At 41.3% G+C, this 19,335-nt stretch overlaps 1 protein-coding gene across 1 annotated transcript; it reads left to right on the top strand.

Moving 5' to 3' along the window:
- The first annotated feature begins 224 nt into the window (after window positions 1-224).
- xbp1 (X-box binding protein 1) lies at window positions 225-2,587 on the top strand. The gene is given in 6 exon segments (XM_023958230.1): window positions 225-574; window positions 885-981; window positions 1,097-1,213; window positions 1,312-1,392; window positions 1,395-1,478; window positions 1,558-2,587. Coding segments are annotated over 6 exon segments (1,194 nt in total). The 5' UTR covers window positions 225-347; the 3' UTR covers window positions 2,146-2,587.
- Window positions 2,588-19,335: the final 16,748 nt, after the last annotated feature.

Below are 19,335 nucleotides of genomic sequence, written 5' to 3'. Positions count from 1 at the left end.
TCGTTAATGTAAAGAAAATTCTTCTTAATCTGAGGTCAAATCTGACGCAACAGTGACAAGAGAAAGCAAGCTTTCAGAACATCAACAGGAACTTGAGAGGCTTTTAATTTGTGAAACTACAGATGCAAAATTACATCAGCTCCCCAACCAATCACGGGTCAATAATGTTTTACGTCACAGCCCAGGGAGCCAATCAAATTGCACCACGACGATAGAAAAGATCACAGTTGCTGCCCACATCCTTAACCAGCGGACGAGCTGCTCAAGGATCATCTGACATTTTCGGGGAGTCCCGGAGAATTTTTTTTATTTTAATAGTCAGATATCGAAAAGGGGGGCTCTCAATCATGGTGGTGGTCGCAACGGGGAGCGGTGGAGCCCACAAGGTGCTCCTGATATCCGGGAAGCAGGCGGGCTCCGGCGGCTCGCAGACGGCCTTCAGCCGGCCCATCTCCGTCGTTCTCCCGTCCAGCCAAGTGTCGTCGGATTCGGACTCAAACTCATCTGTGGGGCAGCCGGTGCGGAAGCGGCAGAGGCTCACGCACTTGAGTCCAGAGGAGAAAGCCCTGCGCAGGTTGGTCGCAGAAAAAAAACCCCCGATTGATAATGATAACAAATACAACTTCGGAAATAAATGAGGCCAGTATTGCTCACATTTGGACGGACACGCCCAATTTGTTGGCCACAAAACGATAATTTTCGACTTTAAACCGACTTGTCTGCTCAGATAGTATACATTTGGAGTTAGTATAATGAGACAGATTGCGGTTCCACTGATACGGTGTTGCACTTTGAACGGGCGCGTGCCTGCGTGGCACAAACATGGCCGGTGAGCGCGCGGGTCAGCAGCAGAGCATCACGGAAATCCTGTCTCCCCCCCTCAGGAAACTCAAGAACAGAGTGGCGGCACAGACGGCCAGAGACAGAAAAAAGGCCAAAATGGGGGAGCTGGAACAGCAAGTCCTGGAGCTGGAGCTGGAGGTGCGTGTCATGCGTGTCCGCATGGGGGGGGGGGGGGGGGGGGGGGGGGGGGTGGAAATCAGTGCTGGAGTAATTAAAGTTCTGGTTCTAACATCTGCTTCTCCTCCCCCCGCAGAACAAGAAACTTCACATCGAAAACCGGCTGCTCCGAGAAAAAACCAGCGGTTTGCTGACAGAAAATGAGGAACTGAGACAGAGACTTGGGTTGGACACCCTCGAGTCAAAACCACAGGTGGGAATTCTGATGAAGTTGCATCTTTTTTGGGTTTATTCTGTTTTATGGAATGAGCTGATGTGTGAGAATAACGTTTATTTTGCAAACACACGCAGGTCCAGACGCTGTCGTCCGGCGGGAGCGACGCAGGTTTGGGGACCGGGTCTTCTGAGTCCGCAGCACTCAGGCTACGTGTGCCTCCGCAGCAGGTGCAGGCCCAGCAGTCCCTAAAGCTGAAGACCTCTCAATGGATACAGATAGTCCTTACTCTTCAGACACTGAGGTGAGCTCCTGCACTTTACTCAAGCTAAGTTTGCTCTGGATCTCGGTTCTGATCCACCTTCTCCCCCCCCTCCCTCCAGTCTGATCTGCTGTTGGGCATTCTGGACATCCTTGACCCAGAGCTGTTTCTCAAGTCGTGCGAAGAGCCGTCCCAGGAGGAGCTGCTGGTCGGAGGGGGGGACCCAGTACCTGCCGCCGCACCTGCAGCTGTGGGGGCCCCATCAGTTAAGCTGGAGACCCTTAATGAACTGATCCACTTTGACCACATCTACACCAAGCCCGTGGAAGGGCTGAGTGGCGAGCAGTGTGGCGACCTGGAGAGCAGCATAGATGAGAAAACAGATGAGGCGTCCTTCCTCGCCGAGGAGCAGCAGCAGGAGGTGGTGGTGGTTGTGTTGGAGGAGGAGGAGACGACGGTCTGCGTGAAGGACGAACCGGTGGAGGTGGTGATCCCGGCCTGCCACGGTCAGGCGGGTGACCTCTTCTCCGGCTCCCCCTGCAAAGTCCTGGGTGCCCTGGAGAAGGAAGCCTGCCTGGGGGACACCTACAGCGACTCCGGATACGAAGGGTCTCCCTCCCCGTTCAGCGACATGTCGTCCCCGCTGTGCTCCGAAAGCTGGGAAGACATGTTTGCTAACGAACTTTTCCCCCAGCTCATCAGCGTCTGAATCGGCCCCTCTGCCCACAAAGTTCTAACAAAGTTCCAGCACACTGTACATACACATCAGAGCTAATGTGTAGCTTCATGAAAACCAGAAAAAAACGCATCTTTAAACTGCTTGGTGCCTAGAGAATTCCTGAAATGAGGGTCTTTAGCGTGACAGCAGGTCTGTACCATCACCGACGCTGCAGCACCGTGTGGCAGATGGACCCAAACTATATCACAGCATCTAAGATTGCCAGAAAATCTTTCATTCGCTGTTCGGAACCAATTTTTGGGTGAATTACAGTATTTCTTTGTTTAGTAAGGGGGGGGGGGTACCCAATGTTTAAATATTACATTTATTTATTTGTGTAATGCCTGGAGTCTGTACGCCTGTAAACATCTGTTTTCTGATCATAACTGCTCTTCTGATAGCAAATTACTGCATTAAATCTTTTGCATTGCAACTTGTGTCAGACTTGAGTTTTGCATGGAAATCTCATAATTTACAGAGTAAACTAAGAAAATAAGGGATTTGGACTAAAGATTCAAAAGTCACTGGACAGTCATGGAGAGATGAGTTCTTGCAGCGTTTGGTTCAAATCTATTGAAAGTTCAGAACTTTCCACATGAGGAAGGTTTGGGGCCAAAAGTTAAAATACTTTAAAACTAGGAAGTTGATGCTTTAAATCCAGAGGGCTCAGAGTGAAAACAGAAGATTAAATGCTTGTTTTCAGCTGCTTGTTTAATTGCAGAACGATGCATTTCTGCTGAGAACAACTAAAAGTTGGAATAGAAAAGTTTGCAGCGCTAAACTCAACCTGCAGTCATTGTTTGGGGGCTCGATTCCTATGTTTGCCTGGAGTTTCTTCCAAATGATTGGGAAAACTCACATCTTCCGTACTTTTAGGTACTACGTACGTTTTTGGCATTTTCGCAACATTTTGGTCTTTCGTAATGCATGCGTGATATACGAAAGCGTTTCTTGCGTTCATCATTCTTCGATGCGCGCAGATGTCCATTGAGAGTTTCAGTTCTTTACCTGAATTTTGTTTTGAGCTGTTCAAATTTTAGATGTTTAGAATCACGCAATTTATGCATATTTTACTTAGTTTATACGCAATTATTACGTAATTCTTACAGTGATTTTTGCGAGATCCACACGCACATTTGTGGCTTTCCACGACCGTTCCACGTATGTCTAACAGACTTTTCACGCATGTACCACCAATGTATAACTTTTATATCGCATTTCACATTGAATTTACGTAATTGACACACATTTATGGCCAGATTTGGCTTTTATGTTTATTTTGTGATCTTTACGTGGTTTATTCGTGATGCATCTGTGAAAATTTCACATAAAGACCTCAACTTTTTACACTTTTTCCACCTATGACCAATTTTCATAAGTGCAAAACATACGTAGCTGCTGTGTGACCCGGCCTTCAACCCCATCTCACATGGTTTGATCTTTGTCTTTCAGGAATTTCTGAAAGGTTTGGTAAAAAAAGAGGGAAATCTGAAGCAGATTTTAGCTCAATTCTGATCCTCCTGAACCATTTTAGCTTACCAGCAGTATTCTAAGAGCAAAGACCCCTTTCTAACTGCATAAATGCTCGTAACCAATGAATATTATTTATAAATAATTCAATTCAATTTTATTTAAATAACACAATATTACAACAATAGTTGTCTCAATGGGATTCATAGCCGTAATTGTAGAAGAACATGAAATCAGTCATGAAATACAATAGATAATTGCTAAACTAAACTAAACAGACTAGGCTAAATTGGGCATTCCTGCCCTTAGAACCTCTTTCTTGGTAAAGAAAAACTCCTTAAAAACAATGGATTCTAGGAAAAAAAGAAGAAACTTCAGATATGTCCACATGAAGGAGGGATAGAAGGCCACCATTGTTGCTGCTGTCCAGTCTGTCTGTCTTAAGGTCATGAAATAATCATACCCCACACGTTTTTGTTAAAAAACATGCGACGAGTTATCAGGAGGTGAAATTGAGTCGTTTGCTAGAAAACCTTTGAAAAATCTGGCTTCATTTTGAAAGTGAGATTGAAAGAAATGTTCAAAATCTCCAGCAGAGAAAAGCACATTTATGGAGATGCTCCATCCTGGAGGTCATGACCTGGAGGTATCTATAACGTTTCCCTCCAAGCCAAACAGAGAAGCCGTGCCAGTAATGTTCATACTGAATGCTCAACCTCCTTCGGCTCAAAGTGACCCACATAAAGTAACAGATACATCTAAAGAAACTGGTTTCTAAGTGAATCAGTTACAATAGCTGTTTTACCAGTCAATCCTGGTTTGAGTAGTATCTGGACCTTTCTGGGTGTTTCTGATCATCAGAGCCTTTCCTGCAGGGGATTATGGGAAACATCTCTGGATGCACAAAGGAAGATTTTCTTTTACCTTTTTTCTAAACTCAGAGATAACTTTCGTTATGATAACAGCAGTTGTCTTTCCAGTTTCTCAGGAATGTTCTGACAAAGCTCCCACCCACATGATTCTTGCTACATTTGAGCTCCTAAAAACTAACAATTCTTTGACATTTCTTAAAATCCAACTCCAATCATCTTTTGCTTTGTTGATACACTGGTCACAGTGGTCTTTGAATTATGATTTAACCGTTTTTAGACACAATAAGGACATAGTTTCTGCAGAGCGGTAGGGGTTCATTAGAATTTCACCTCGGAGTTGTGGGCGGGACCATTGGTGCGGGACAACCCCGCCCACCTCTTTCCCCCCTTCCTGGCTACCGAGAGCTCTCTGTTTACACACTCTCCCCAAGCTTACAGCCCCTCACTTCCTTTCTAGAAATAAAGTGTTTCTTCAATGTATTTTGCCTTCATCTGGTGTGGTGTGGGAGGTTGAAGAAGACCGCAGCTTCGCTTTGACGTAGCTGCACCTCAACTGCTGTAAAAATGTGAGGTGTCGAACTCCTCTCCCCTGTTGTCTGCCTTACCGCAGCCTCACAGCTGCTGGGTTGAAACTGAAACACGTCCGCGGGTGGACGCGGCTCAGTTTCGGGCGGTGGATTCTGGTCTGGATCAGAGCAGCAGATTCATCTGTTTCCTCTTGTGTCCTATTTTGTTTACATTTGAATGAACGTGTTTTGAAGAGTTTCTGCTCAACCTAGAACATCAATATCTTGATCTACAGAACAAATTCGGATCCAAACAGAAAATATATTTTTGGTCATCATTGCTTTGACAAGTTATTTTCTCACTTTTTTTTGCAGATGATGTTTGAATTTTCTTTACAGACGATGCTCACTTTTTTCTATGCTTTTCACGGAAATCAGCGCTGGCCTGAGATAGGATCAGGAACATGGCGAGCTCCTAATATGTCGGAGTGAGATGTTTGGTAAATCGGCTACTGTGAGGTGATGATTTCCAACAGGCTAAGGAAAATTTGCCTTTAACAACTGTTCCATTCCACATGACTTCAGTCGTTCTTCAGAGAATTTCCTGCTTGGTAAAGTTCCTTTCAAAGATCCTTTTTCTTTTTTTTACGATTCATTGTTTGTAAAATCAGTGCCATTTAGATCAGATTTGTAGTTCTTAGATTCTGATGTTTGAAGCTTTTACAGAAAGTCAAACCTCTGTGAGAAACCCTTGGAGACTTTGTGATGCGATGTCTACAACGAACTCGGAAACGTTCGTTCGAGCGACCGCTTCCAATGAAAAGTCTATATAAATGTGGTCTTTGGGCTTCCGCAATCAAAACTCTCATGTTTATCCGTCTCCACACAACTTTTTTTAGACAGTTTCTGGCTTGTATAAAATGTGCGGGAATCGAATGCGAGCTGAAAGTTGAACTAGCTGAATTTTGACCAATCAGGGACTCGGATTTGGCAGTGACATATAGGTAGCGTCCAAAACACGGAAGTGCCAACTGGTAATGGAGAGCAAGGAAAAATTACTATTAGGGGTTTGTGCCCGGCCAGAATTATATGACACCCAGTCTTTCACTTAACGGAAAAGAGCTTCGATAGAAAAAAAAAGCCTGGAGCAAGATTGAACAGATTAGCATTCTTGAACTTCATATCAACACTTTATTTGACTTCTTGTGGTTTTAATTCGTCACTAGGGATTTTAATCCTTAAAATTGTGTGTTTTTTTTTTTTTTTTTAGAATGGTTGCATTGTTGTTTGTGTTTAGAGTTTCCGAAAATAGAGACGTGGCTTTCATAACTCTGAAAGGCCTTATCGGCACCACCATTTTACTGCTCATTTTGGGGGGTTCTGTCATGGCACATGTGGCCACCGCTGCCTTTGTTTTTATGAAAAACCTCTCCTTCATTGGGAATCCCAGCTGCGTTCTGGATGTCAGAGTTCGTGCCTAAATTAGAGGCAGACTTGTCCTGCTAATATGACACTGTTGTCACTTATGCACGGATTTGGATAAACCTCGGAGCACGTCTCTGGTTTCCACGCTCAGCAGTCTTATAAAGAGGATTGCTAAACCTGCACTGGCAGCTGCCATGTGGATGTACACATCGCTTTACAGTTGGAGCTTTCAATCTGTTTATACAAAAAAAAAAAAACCCACAAAATATCATAGAGGATTTCTGTGTAGTTTGTAGTGTAAATATCTTATCACACTCGATATAAGACCATTAGACAAAACTAATTTAATAGCTACTTTTCAAATGAAACTATTTTTGGACTCTTAATTTACCTAAAAATAAGAACTCTATACTAAAATGTGTAATTCTAGTCTGATTGGTCTGGAAATAAGGATAGCTGTATTGTTGTAGTGCTTAAAATATTTATTTTTTTGAGAAAGAGTATAAGCATGTATGTACAATGCAAGAAAGAGCCTAAAACTAGAACACCAATTTAAGGAAGAAAGGAAAAAATTAAGCTAAAAAGCTAACTGTCAGATAGAATGACTTTAAATTAAACTTTACATAGTTTTTTTAAAAAAGTTTTTATATCTACTTGTAGTTCATTTTAATTACAGTGACAAAAAAGGAGTGTAAAAAGTGGAAATTACTAATTTAAAAAAACATGAACAAAATAAGAATACCACCTTTGTATAAATTGGCCCATCTTAATAAATCCTCGTACAATCTAAAACTAGCAAAAAAAAGACAACAAATGCCAGTTTAACCTGGCCTTAGAATGAAATAAAAATGTTAGTGCAATTTGAGTCTTAAAGCAAGTTTTTTTTTTTTACTATCATGAGGTTGGAACAAAAGGATTTTCACCCATTTTATTTATTTATATTCTAGCTCTTTATTAGATTAAAACTTCTCCACTGTGCTGATTTTGAGAAAAGTTCAGCAAAGCGTAGAGCAAAGAGAACTTAAAATAAGCTACTTTAAATATTTAAACATTTTCTTTAACGATACAAGTTTATTTTAAGACATAATATTTCCAATTATCATAGTAATATACCTAAATATTAGTGTTTTCTGAGCTAATTTTAACTTTAAAATATGTTTTAAAATGGCAGGACATCACAGCTTAATTTAAGAAATTATACTAAGATGAATTCTTGTATTTTTAATGGCAGATTTTTTCATTTACAACAAGGGAAAAACATCTTGTATCCAACAATTTCTTATTTCTTTTGAGAAAGATGTTTTTCAAGTGTAGTAAACTGTGACGTCAAACATCAATAACCCAAATGCAGGAAGGTAAGGCATGACACACAAGAAACCAAAAGAACATTTCAACACTGGAGACATTGTGAAGGCTCCCTAAATACCTGAGACATAATTAACCAAATGAAAACAGCTGCACCCAAACAGGAGCAGCAGCCTGCAACACCGGATCAGAGCAGGTCAAACAAAAGGCATTATGGGAGCTAAAGGGGTCCATCGATGCTCATGTGATGTTCCGTCATGTCGAGTCACACGGAGCTGCAAACTGCAAATGAGGACAGAAAAATGCTTGAATATTTTCACTTCGGCTCCTTCATGAGAAAGAAATAAGGAGGCTCCGCTTTGGTATTCAGGACAGTGATTTCACCTGGAGGGAAAGTGAGTCACCCCTTCCCCTCATTATACCGACAAACAACATCTGCCCGTCTCTCTTTTTCCCTGAACATTATTGCGTGGTTGTGCTACACTGCACTCAGTCACTCGTTAATAATCAAGAACAAAGCTTGCTAATCCTGTTTCCCTACATGTTTTTTTTATAATTTTTCACTGGTGACGGCAGCTTAATGAGTCTTTAATGACTGTCTGCCAAATCACTCATTCCAAAATGCTTACATAACATCCGATCAATCACGGCACTCGAAGCAGCCGTTATTCACTAAGTCTGTGGGACCTAAATGACTCCCTTGTCTCTCAGAATCCGGTTCTTGAATAATAAAGTAGTGGCAAACATGAAGATGCATGATTTCATGCTTTCAGAGAGGTTCAGCTAATATAGAAGCTGCAGCTAAAGGATGAAGGGGATATCCGCGCGGCTCTGTTGGCCTTTCAGTGATAATATCTGCACCAGCTGGCATTATAAAAAGCTGCTGCAGAAAAGTCCCTGTCAGTCAATTTAGACCTAGAGTCACATGGTGAGATCATAGGAGACTCTGACTTCTTTGTTCAGGATAACCTGTGATAAAACTCAGTGGTTTTGTCACAGGTTGCTTTTAGGTAAAAAAAAACATCTTTTTTATGTAACGCTGTAACTGCCTTGTGCCTGACCTAATTTCCAATTACGTAAAAAAGATTTTGTTTCAAGGTGATGGTAAATGAAGTGCAGTCTTAGATTTGATGTTATGTTAGCTAGACACAGCATGAAGGGGTTAACAGACTGGGGTCAGCAGTGAAGGTCTGTCAGTTTCAAAATAAAAGCATCAGTTGTTTGGAAACTATAATGTGTGTTTTTTTTAATGGACATTCTTTCTGGAACCAGAGGACATTGAATGCCCAGAAGGCAGGAATGTAGACGCCCCATCGATCCTTTTGTTGAAGTCCTCTTTGATTGTTTCATTGCTTGTGAACAAGAAGAGAAAGCAATAGATAGACAGACAGACGGACGGACGGACGGACGGACGGACGGACGGACGGACGGACGGACGGACATTTTTCGGACGGAAAAAGCATTTTACGTGGGCTTCTCAAAATTATTTTTGGTGTGAAATTTTATTAAACAGCAGAGTCTGGTACACACATTCGTTTTTTCATTCAAAAAGTGTTGATTTGGAACCAAAAATATGTCACTTTTCACGGTTTCTTTATTACTAAAGATAAACTTTTGAAAATAGAGACTGTCAGTCGGTGTCGTTTGTGCACCCCCCCTTGTGTCAAAGCTGAGCTCAGCACAAACGGCCACGGCCATGTAGAGGAGATTTGGAAACAGAGGCTTCAGATATGCATGAAATATGGTTTTTTAAGACATTTAACTTGTGAGATTTTGGTTTTAAACCCTTCTTAATCATAATTGAAACCCCTGAGAATGTTTTTATAGAAACAAATGCAACAGGGGGACTTTAAAGACCCACTATGATCATCTTTGGATCTATTTTCAAAACGTTCCCAGTGGTCTTTTAATCGTGATTATGCAGTAGTTGGCCCAAATTTAAAAAAACTGTGTCCTTTTCTATGATATAGTTTCTGCAGAGCAGCAGGAGTTGATTCGAAATTCACCTCTTAGTTGTAGGGCGGGACTGCTGGCGTGGAGTAAGCCTTTCTCCACTTCCCATCATCCCTCTGTTTACAAGCTCACCAGCTGGTTTACAGCCCTTCACACACTTAACCTAACATTACCCTTGCAAGAAAAATGGCGAGCAATATCAGAGCTATCCGACCGCACAGACGTCCATCGACCTGTTTGTCTGCAAGTGGATGCATCAGAATGGAGTGGAGCTAGATCTTTTTCAAATAGCATCTTTTTCTTCTGCTCCTGATTTATAAGGATTTCAATAAAGAAAAACTCAAAAGTGGAATTTTAGGATTAATTTTCCTAATCTGTGTCATTATAAAAATTCCACAATGCTAAAAACTCCAAAGACAGGATTTTTATTGAAGTGGGGTTTTAATGAGGGTAAAGATGCGACTTGAACCTTATCGTACATACGCCCCACCCCCTGAATTGTTACAGAAGTGACCCATCAGTTTAAAACAAAGACTAAAGTTCCCCACAAACATCAACAGCATCCGCAGCCTTGAGGTTTGGAGTGCGACCAGCTCCAACATAGGAACTGTTTTCTGTGAGAACTTTACGAGCAAAAACAAAAAGCGGTTTCCTGTGGTGTTCTTGATGAGTTATTTTAGGGACATCAAGTTTTGGATTTAAAAAAAGGTGTCAACTTTGAGGAAATGAAGCGACTTCCTTTAAAATCAAGAGAAAAAACGAAAAAAGTTTAGAAGAAGAAACACTATGAAACCTAAGCGAACAGAAACGTCAAACCTTTACAACAGTGGTTACTTAGGCACAGAATTAATGGCTAAAACGTTTTGTTAGGAGGATGACGGCAGGTGCGGTTTTGGCTTGCAGGAGTGAAACTTAATGAGACAGAGGCTCATGCAAGCTGCAGGAGAATGGACGTCATACATTACACAAGGCTACGTTGCTATGGTTACACCTCTGTTCATGTGGCAGCTCTGTGAGAGGCACTCAGTCGGCTGAGAGAAACACACCAACCCCTTCGATTCCCCTTTTTAAGCAAAAGGCACAAAGTTCACTCAAAGATTTTACCTCAATATATATTTTTGCTCCAAGACTGTTAGAGTGAAGCCGTGTTGAAACCTGCTGTTTGTGGATGGTTTTTCCAAGCTTGTTCAGTACAGGACCCTGTAATGAAAAACTCATCTAAACATCTCTTTAAACAGGATCACACAGGCACTTGTGCGAGCCAAAATTCTGTAATTCCTGCTTAAAATGTCAGCTTCTGAGTTTATCAGGACCATCTGAGACAACAAAAACCTGTTAGTTGTTACAGCTTGTGTCGCATCTGTCGTGATTTCAAAAAGCCCCACACTGATGAGGTCTAAGAGTCATAAATGGGTTTTTCAGATCAGGTCTTGGACAGATTTTTGTGCAACACCGTACTTCCTTTCCATGGTTGACATGAACAGACAGACAGAGGAAAGAATGATGGAAAAAAATTCTCTGTGAGTTGAAAATACTTTCCGTTAGACAACTTCAAAATAGAAATCACTGATTCAAGTGACTTTCAAAACTGGGTTTTTGGTTGTGCACCAAGCCTACAAAACACCCATGAGCTTAAGAACTGCATTTATTTTGCCTTTAATTAAAGGGAAAAAAATTCAGGTGACTTTTAAAACTTTTTTCCCTTTGTAGACTCTTAATAAGCTTGGCTTGTTAAAGAAAGGATTGCTAAAAGTCATTTTGCATGAATGGAGCTTCTGGATTCCTTTCCTTTTTGTCAATTTTTGAAAACGTGTACATTTTATCCATTAATTGACTTAATCTCTTTACCAAATAACCTAATGACTGTTAGTTATCATAAAAACTTAGATTAGTTGGTCAATTTTCACTTATTTGGTGTCATGTTCAAGAATTTGCTTAGTGTCTACCGCGTCTAGCAGAGACGAGCTGTGGTGGTCGGTCTTGTACTGGATGGAGGGCGGGTGGTGGGGTGGGACGGGTTTAGTGGTGCGACCATTGTCTGTATATGAAAACTGGATTGCGTGACCCCTCCCTTTGGCATGCCAAACAGGAAGTGCTCCAAGAAGCCAAAATCCCACAAACTTCTATAGAAAAATAAACAGCTGTTACTCCGTCATTCTTTTGGTCAGAATAACTATTCTTGCTCTGGTAACTTTTTAAAAAGTTCTTGTCTTTCTTTTCACGATATTCAAGTTATAAACTGATCAATCAGATGCATCAATAAATGTAGGTGGAGCCTGCTGGCCTCTGCGTCCGACTTTCAAAACATTTGACAGATTTTGTGTAGCCCGCTCACCAATCAGGCGAAGCCATTGAAAAGATGACTCAGACCAACTCAGACAGCATTCACTGCTTACTGACGACGTCTGGCTCCACTTTATCATAGAAAATGGTGGCCTGAGCTGGAAGTAAACCATTTTCTGTGATTGACGTCACACTCACTCAGTCCAGTTCTCAGATATAGTCAGTGGGCTGAACAGAGTCTGAAGTGTTTGATTGGTTGGAGCGCTCACTAAGATATGGACTGTTCCAACTGGTTGAGTGCCTCTATCCCATTAGTCGTCAGTCAGAGGTCCCACTTGGGAATGGTACTCAGAGGCAGACGGATGGGCCTGTCCCTGGCACCAATGTCCCACCCCTCCATGTGGGGTGGGACAGTTTGGCCTGGGGGCTTGGTTTCCTTGTGATGTGTCTGCCTAGTTAGGTGGACTAGGGGAAGTGCTTTTCAAACGAAATCTATCAACAACTTTAAGTCACCTATCCACCTATGGAACATGTTTTTGGACTGGGGGAGGAAGCCGGAATGCCCAGAGAAAATCCACTCAAGTATGGGGAGAACATATAAACTCTAGACAGAAAAGACCAAGTTAAGATTTCAACCAGAGCATTCAATCTGTGAGGTGAGTGCGCTAACCACTTCACCACCGTGCAGCCCCCTCCCACACAGATATATATGAATACTTACATGTCTGTTTTTAGGCATTTAGTTGAGTCACAGCATTGATATATGAGGTTTGAGACCATCACTTCCTCCGTAAAGCTAATCCCGAATCACAAGTAAGTGGAGCAAGTGCACAATGTGGCATTGTGACACCACGTCACCACCAAGTGACTTGTATCAAAATCAAATAAACCCAGTTCACAGCAGAGTAGGACAGCTCACTTTAGCATCAGAAATCGAACACTGTGGCACCGACTACCTTTTTTTCTGTATCTGTGGGTAGATTTCTTTCGTTAACTATGTTGGGGTTGGTGTTTTAGAGCTTCATATTTTCAACTATCACATAACAAAAAGACAAAAATCTTCTGAAATGGGTGTGGTCATTTGGATTTCAGGTGACCATTCCATTGAAACCACCAAAAACACGTCGGTAGTCGTGTTTCCACAACAAACAGTTTGTCCTGAAAATCTGGGAGAATCAAAGCAGTTTGAGGTTTCTAGTCAAAATATCAACAATCATGGAGCTGAAAAACTGCTTTCAACATGGCCCAAACCAGCAAGTCACATGACCTCAGGGTTTGGCCTTTTCTTCGAAAATACCTTCTCTTCTTTCCTTGAAGAAAAAGTGGGTCACAACAAACAGGTTCATGTGTTTTTTTCCCTGCACAACGGGAACTTGAACTTGCCACGTTGTGCTTTACTGTCTTCTATTTAAAAATGACATCAATGTGTGCAAAATCTTTCTCTGAATCAAATAGTTTTGAAGCAAAACTAGGTAAATCATATAAAACAGGAAAAATCTGCGTATGACGTTGGAGTCTGCATAGTGGAGGTGGGTTGTCGTCTCAAAGCACCAACGTTTCTAAAGCCCCAAAACATATTTGTAACTGATTAATTGTTGAGTCTAAACTGACACTAGCAGGGAGAGAGCCTACCCTGCAATCGACGAGCAACTTATCTAGGGGGTAGCTGCTCCTCTGCTTGGTCAAAGTCTGGGGGTAACATAATCAGTTACGTCACAGTTTACAACTGTTGCCACAACATGTGGCTCCTCGGCTCAGGCCAACACTTCAAAGCTCAGACTCAACACGATACGGTGACATGTCACGTTAAACTTAGAGAACTGACTGCTGTCAAATTGACACAGAACCTCAATGAAACACCCATTTCTGCTCTGATACATTTCTGGGAAAATGATAGAAAGCATACAAAAAAAAAATTAAAGTGTGTGTGTCTTTCAGAGCAGAGTCTGTCCTTAACTGTTTTAGCAGCGATAAGGGAGTGCAAACAGACAGTGGAAAGGAATTTATCATCAGGTCAAGGAGCTTACAGAGAGAACATGCTAGAATCGAAGTAAAAAAACACATTTTATTTTATGATTCTACCGGCTGCTATAATCTCTCAATGAACTGAAACACAAGATAAATGTCCTACTTTTAAACAAAAGAGATTAAAAACGTTTCCTGCCAAAAGGCTTAATGTTTGCAGCAGCCATGAATTACAGAAGTGTTTCTGCAAACTTTCACACCATTTTATGTCCTATATCAGTGTTCATTATATTGCAACTTTTCAGTTTTTTTTAAAGTTCCTGATCCAAATCTCAAAACTTGCAGTGTATTTTACAACTTAGACCCTAAAATTAGCTATAATCTTAGGCCTACTGTATGATGCATTGATCATTTTCTGAGGTTATTTTTGCATCTATAGGATTCATCTATATTGGCAGGTCATTCCATATAACCCCAGACACACAAAGCAGGTTTTCCCTAAAGTTAGCTCTTAAACTCTACTCGCTTCCTACAATCGTGCACTTACATTTTATGTGCATACCCTGTGCATGCAGCATTTGCGTGCGGTCAGAAAGGTGCCAGTACTCGCACATTATGGCTAGTGTGTTGTAAAGACACCATATAACAGCAATGCCTGTACGTCATAAATGCGTGCAAGAGACACTGTCCTTACAAAGACTTCCCAATACACTAACAACATGCACGACAATGGTACAATCCATTTTAATGACGGCCTTTGAGGTGGCCGTACGAGCCTCAAGGGAAGTAACTGCAAAACACCCCTTTGCTCCCCTTAAAATGCGGTCGCTCCTCCGCTCCTCCAATGACTTCCTTATGGGCTCAGACAACCCAAAAACCTGCAGCACCTGTACAGGTCAACACCCCTTCTGACTAAGACTTCGTGTTTCGAATATGAAAGCTCTCTCATTTTCCATTTTAGTTTTGCTCAAGTGAATCCTCCAAGACAGAAGAGGGCATTATAAACTCTTTTAATTGGCTTACCGACCACCATTTAATGTAAAGAAGGGGGCGTGGCTTTTGTTCTTTCTAATGTGGTTTAAGTTTTGGTCACCCAATGAAAAGCAGACGCAATGAGTGCAGAGGTGACCTTGAACAGAGCCCTGTGGGACACGATAATAGAGAGAGACACAGATAACCACAAAAATCTTCCTTTTCTTAGCAGCATAACTTTGTTTCTTAAAAAATAGAAGCTACTTTCTTTGGATTTTCATTTTTGAAAACTACATTTAACTCTTTTTTACTCAATTTACTTGTAATTAAAAAACTGTAACTTTGTCACATTGAGTTTCCTTTTAGAATCAATCCAGTTTTAAAATTTCAAAGTAATACCAGACTTATCTGGAAAACCCAGTAAAACTGGGGGAAAGCCTTTTTTCAGGCAGTTGTGGAAGATAGGATAAAAACAAATACATCATCTAGCCGGTGATTCTTCTTAGCATTTTTTTTTTCCAAAAAACTAACTAGAGATGGAAAGAGTTTTGAACATGAACCTCTGGAGCCAAATTTATCGTGAGCGCTTTAACTTCTGTTAATTTTCATGTCGAAATATCCATTTGTTCCCCTAAACACGAGTCTCAAGAGTTCAAACAGGTTCCCGCTCGTGTTTTCCTCCAACGAGCCTTTACTCCCCCGCCACCCTGACAGAAGGGCAGAGTGTGGTATTCCAGAAATGTTTTGCTGGCTCACTGCTGCCTCCAGTTCCAGTCCCTCCTATCCTCTTCCCGATTAGGTCCACCCCCAGGCCACGCCCACACACTGAGGGACTCTTTAACAAATAGGCTGCGCTTGCATATAGATAAGAAATACTAAACTTTTTGTTGTAAATTGATCAAAGTCATAAAACATCATCCCTTAAGGACCTGCTGGTCCTTTACAGACAGCGTGTCTCAAACTCAGATGTAGAAACCTTGAAAGGGAAGCGTTCATGCAAACAGGAACCAGTCTGTTTCCAGTGAATTGAACTTTAAACAGCATCTGTGTTGAAATGAGCTGTTAAGTCAGCATGAGTAGTAATGCAAACATACGCCAGCACAAGTTTATGTGTGTCCCCTCTGCCCACCACGCACTCCAACACAAAACTTTCCTTGAAACTCTGGACTTTCCATCCTGAAACCATTGAAAACCAGCAGCTGGTTATAAAATAAAATGTTTCTTATATATTTGTATGCTTGGAAAGACATTGTAATGTTCACACAGTTTTGTATGTTTTTGTGTATTTTTGATAATTTAGGTTTTCTTTTGGCTGGAAACACAAATAAGTTACCAAAAGCAGTCATCCTTTGGCATGTTGCCCTAAAGCACACACTAAAAGGACAGTTTTCTACATCCCAGACAACATGTGTGTTTGGGCGCCTCAAAGGTTATTAATGGGCTGCTTGGGCTAAACGTGGGTCTCCTGTGAACTTAGCAGCATGGTGGTGGTGGGAAAATACGGGACCTGTAAAAGACATGAATGGGCATTCAGCTCACCTAAATTATAGACTGATCCCATTTAGGCCCCATGTAGGTAGTCATCATGTGGGGGCCACCAGGAAGCCTGCAGGCAAACCCACATGAGACCCATTCTTTAAACTACATGAGGCCCTCAGTGAAGTGCTGGTGTGAAATGAAGACTACAAACAAAGAAAATAGAGTTAGAAAAAGGTTGATTTTCTTCAACAAACAGGCAACACGGCTTAAGGTTCAACTACTGGTCACATCTGTGTTGGCTGCGTGTTCATCATCTCAGAGCTTAAGGCAGAAAAAGCATGATTTTCCCAAAGTTTATATTGCATCTTAGAGCCTAGTTAAGTAATTCAATCTGCACCAGTTCATGCCATAAAAAACGATTGTTTTACGAGTCCAACTTCCTTTTAAACTCTTCATGTCGGTCATAATAATCTGGATTGTGTAGATTGTGCAGATGCAACTGTCGCACCTCCCATACAGTAGGTGGCAGTATGCCCTCCTGTTGTTAGACAGAAACTAGAGATGCCAAGTTTTCTTTCTGCATTTTTGGCCCTACTTTGTTTTGCATTATGTTTCCAGCGCATTTGCTGCACCCTCAAGAGTGCAGTGTGAAAGCAAGTTAAATGACAATTACATTTTTTTCCATCGCTGGCTGAATTTAATCAGATCCTCATGGCTTTACACGTGCATGAAGGTGTGCATGGGATATGCAAGTGCCTGTAGGACGGCCACACAAAATACACTTTTTGTTTGTCTAATTTCCTCATTTCTAACAGTCAGAATGCAAGCAAAGGGGCAGACATGAAGGGCGCATTTATCACGTGAACAGCACTAATGGGCCCCTTGCGAAGGTTTCTGGAGCGTTGAAAAAATCAAAAATCTGTACGACCCGTCTGTGTCTCACTTCTTACTTTATCCATGCGTTTCGTTTGTGTTCACTATGACCTGTCGCCCGCATGATGCCCATAATAATATGCGCATGAACATTTAACTCTACGCCCGTAGAGTGATCTTAAAATTGCATGTGAGCCACCTGCTTGCCCCGCACAGGTTTTCCCATTTTTCACAACCCATGTACACCTGAAAGGGCAGTTGTGACCAAGGCATTGACCTAATCCAAACCAGAATCCTGATTTTAAATTCTGGTTTTTAAGATATTACTTTTCCTTTTGGCCCTTCCACCGTTTTTGAGACCAGTCACTATAAAAACGTAGTTCGTTTAAAAAGAAAATATCTTTATCAGGATAAAATACCTGTGATTGGGTGAATTATGTGATCGTCTTCAGCATAAAGCATTTGCAAAAAAAAAAATCTCCTTGAAACAGAGATGAGAAATTTTACACAGTTTTTACTGGACCCAAATATGCCAAATATGTTGACTCATCACTCACTTGACTAAAAAGTGTGACCTCCCTGGAAATATTTGCTCTAAAGAATGTAAAAGTTGTTTAAATTCTCCTGTTATCTGAATATAACGGCTGACTTACACACTGGAGCGCATTGACAATGAAAAATCTGACAAAAGTTCAGCTCATTTTAGCACAGATGAAACCTTGAAGGAGGAGATTTTCCCCTCATGTCCCTCCAGGTGTTTCTGAGTGGCTCGCCTGGCTCAACCGGCTTCAAACACAGCAAGACTGGCCCTCAACATCTGGACCCCATCCTTCAAAGACAACATTCCTCAAACATGAGGCAACACATTGGAAAAGTGAGGACGGCCACGATTCATCTTCATTGGTTGATCCTCTCTTCAGGTGTCCCTAATCAACCTTCTCCAGCCAAAACAACTAAATGTGTCGGGTCTGAGTAAAGGAAAGTTCAGGGAGTGTAAAGTCTGGCTGCCTTTGCTCCAGGCTGATCTCTAATTGGTGGTTAGATGGGACAGACTGCAGGTCAAATTGCGGGTTTGAGCTTTAGAAAAAGATGACAGGGCTCGACCATAGGATAATCTCTGGATCCCGTCTGGAAAAAGGAGGATTCTCTTTGAAGGTGCTGAATATTTTCCTGCAGTTTTCACTTTTGAGGACACTAAAACAAATTGCTGATTTGATTTGAATAGAAATGTCTGTTTTTATAGTAGCAGGTACACTTTTATGAAATCAGATCACAAATAACTCAAGTTCATGTTTTCTTTTGCATAAACAAAATTAGAAAAACATTTCTTCTTGTTTATGAATCATTTGTTGACCATTAAAATCAAATTAATTTCTGATTAGCAATCAGTTCATTTTCATTTTGTTGCTCTTTCTTGTATAATACGGAACTGCATAGTAACAACACACAGGAAACAAGAGCCTGTTCTTCCAGCTGCTCCTCTGTTCTGCAGGAACACCAGCAGGTTTCTTCTCCAGGCTCTGGTGGCCTCATGTTGGTGTTGCACTAGCTCCAGCCTCGTTCAAACACAAATGTAGTTTTGCCCCCCAAACCCCTCTCAGCCTCTCCCCCACATTCCACAGCAGATCAGGTTTTCTGACGGTTCATGAGCGCCAGGGCCTCTGGGTCACACGGTGCACAGGATGCTTGGTTTGCTCCAGATCATTCTTTTCCTGCTCCTCTCTGGAATGAAACACTTTGTGGGGTTTGAGGTAAAAACTATTCTCACATCAAAATGAAGATGATGAGTCATAACATTTTGTCAAATGGATGTGAAATAAATTACTGTAACTGTAGCAGGAATAAAATGCTAATCCTGACTTTTAACTTTTAAAAAATTCAAATGAAATACCAGAAAAGGATTAAGAACAGATGATGCAAACTAATAAGCATCATCCATTCTATCTTAAATTTACTAAAAAAAAAAAATCCTCTTTCTGATGTGATCAAGTAATGCCTTATCTTTATAAAGATTATTGAACAATGATTGGTTGAATTTTATTTTTTTGGACAAATTCGTTTTTTTTAGAAAACAAACA

This window comes from Oryzias latipes, chromosome 9 (genome assembly GCF_002234675.1).
Source record: "Oryzias latipes chromosome 9, ASM223467v1".
NCBI classification, from domain to species: domain Eukaryota; kingdom Metazoa; phylum Chordata; class Actinopteri; order Beloniformes; family Adrianichthyidae; genus Oryzias; species Oryzias latipes.
This window is presented reverse-complemented; position numbering and strand designations above follow the sequence as displayed.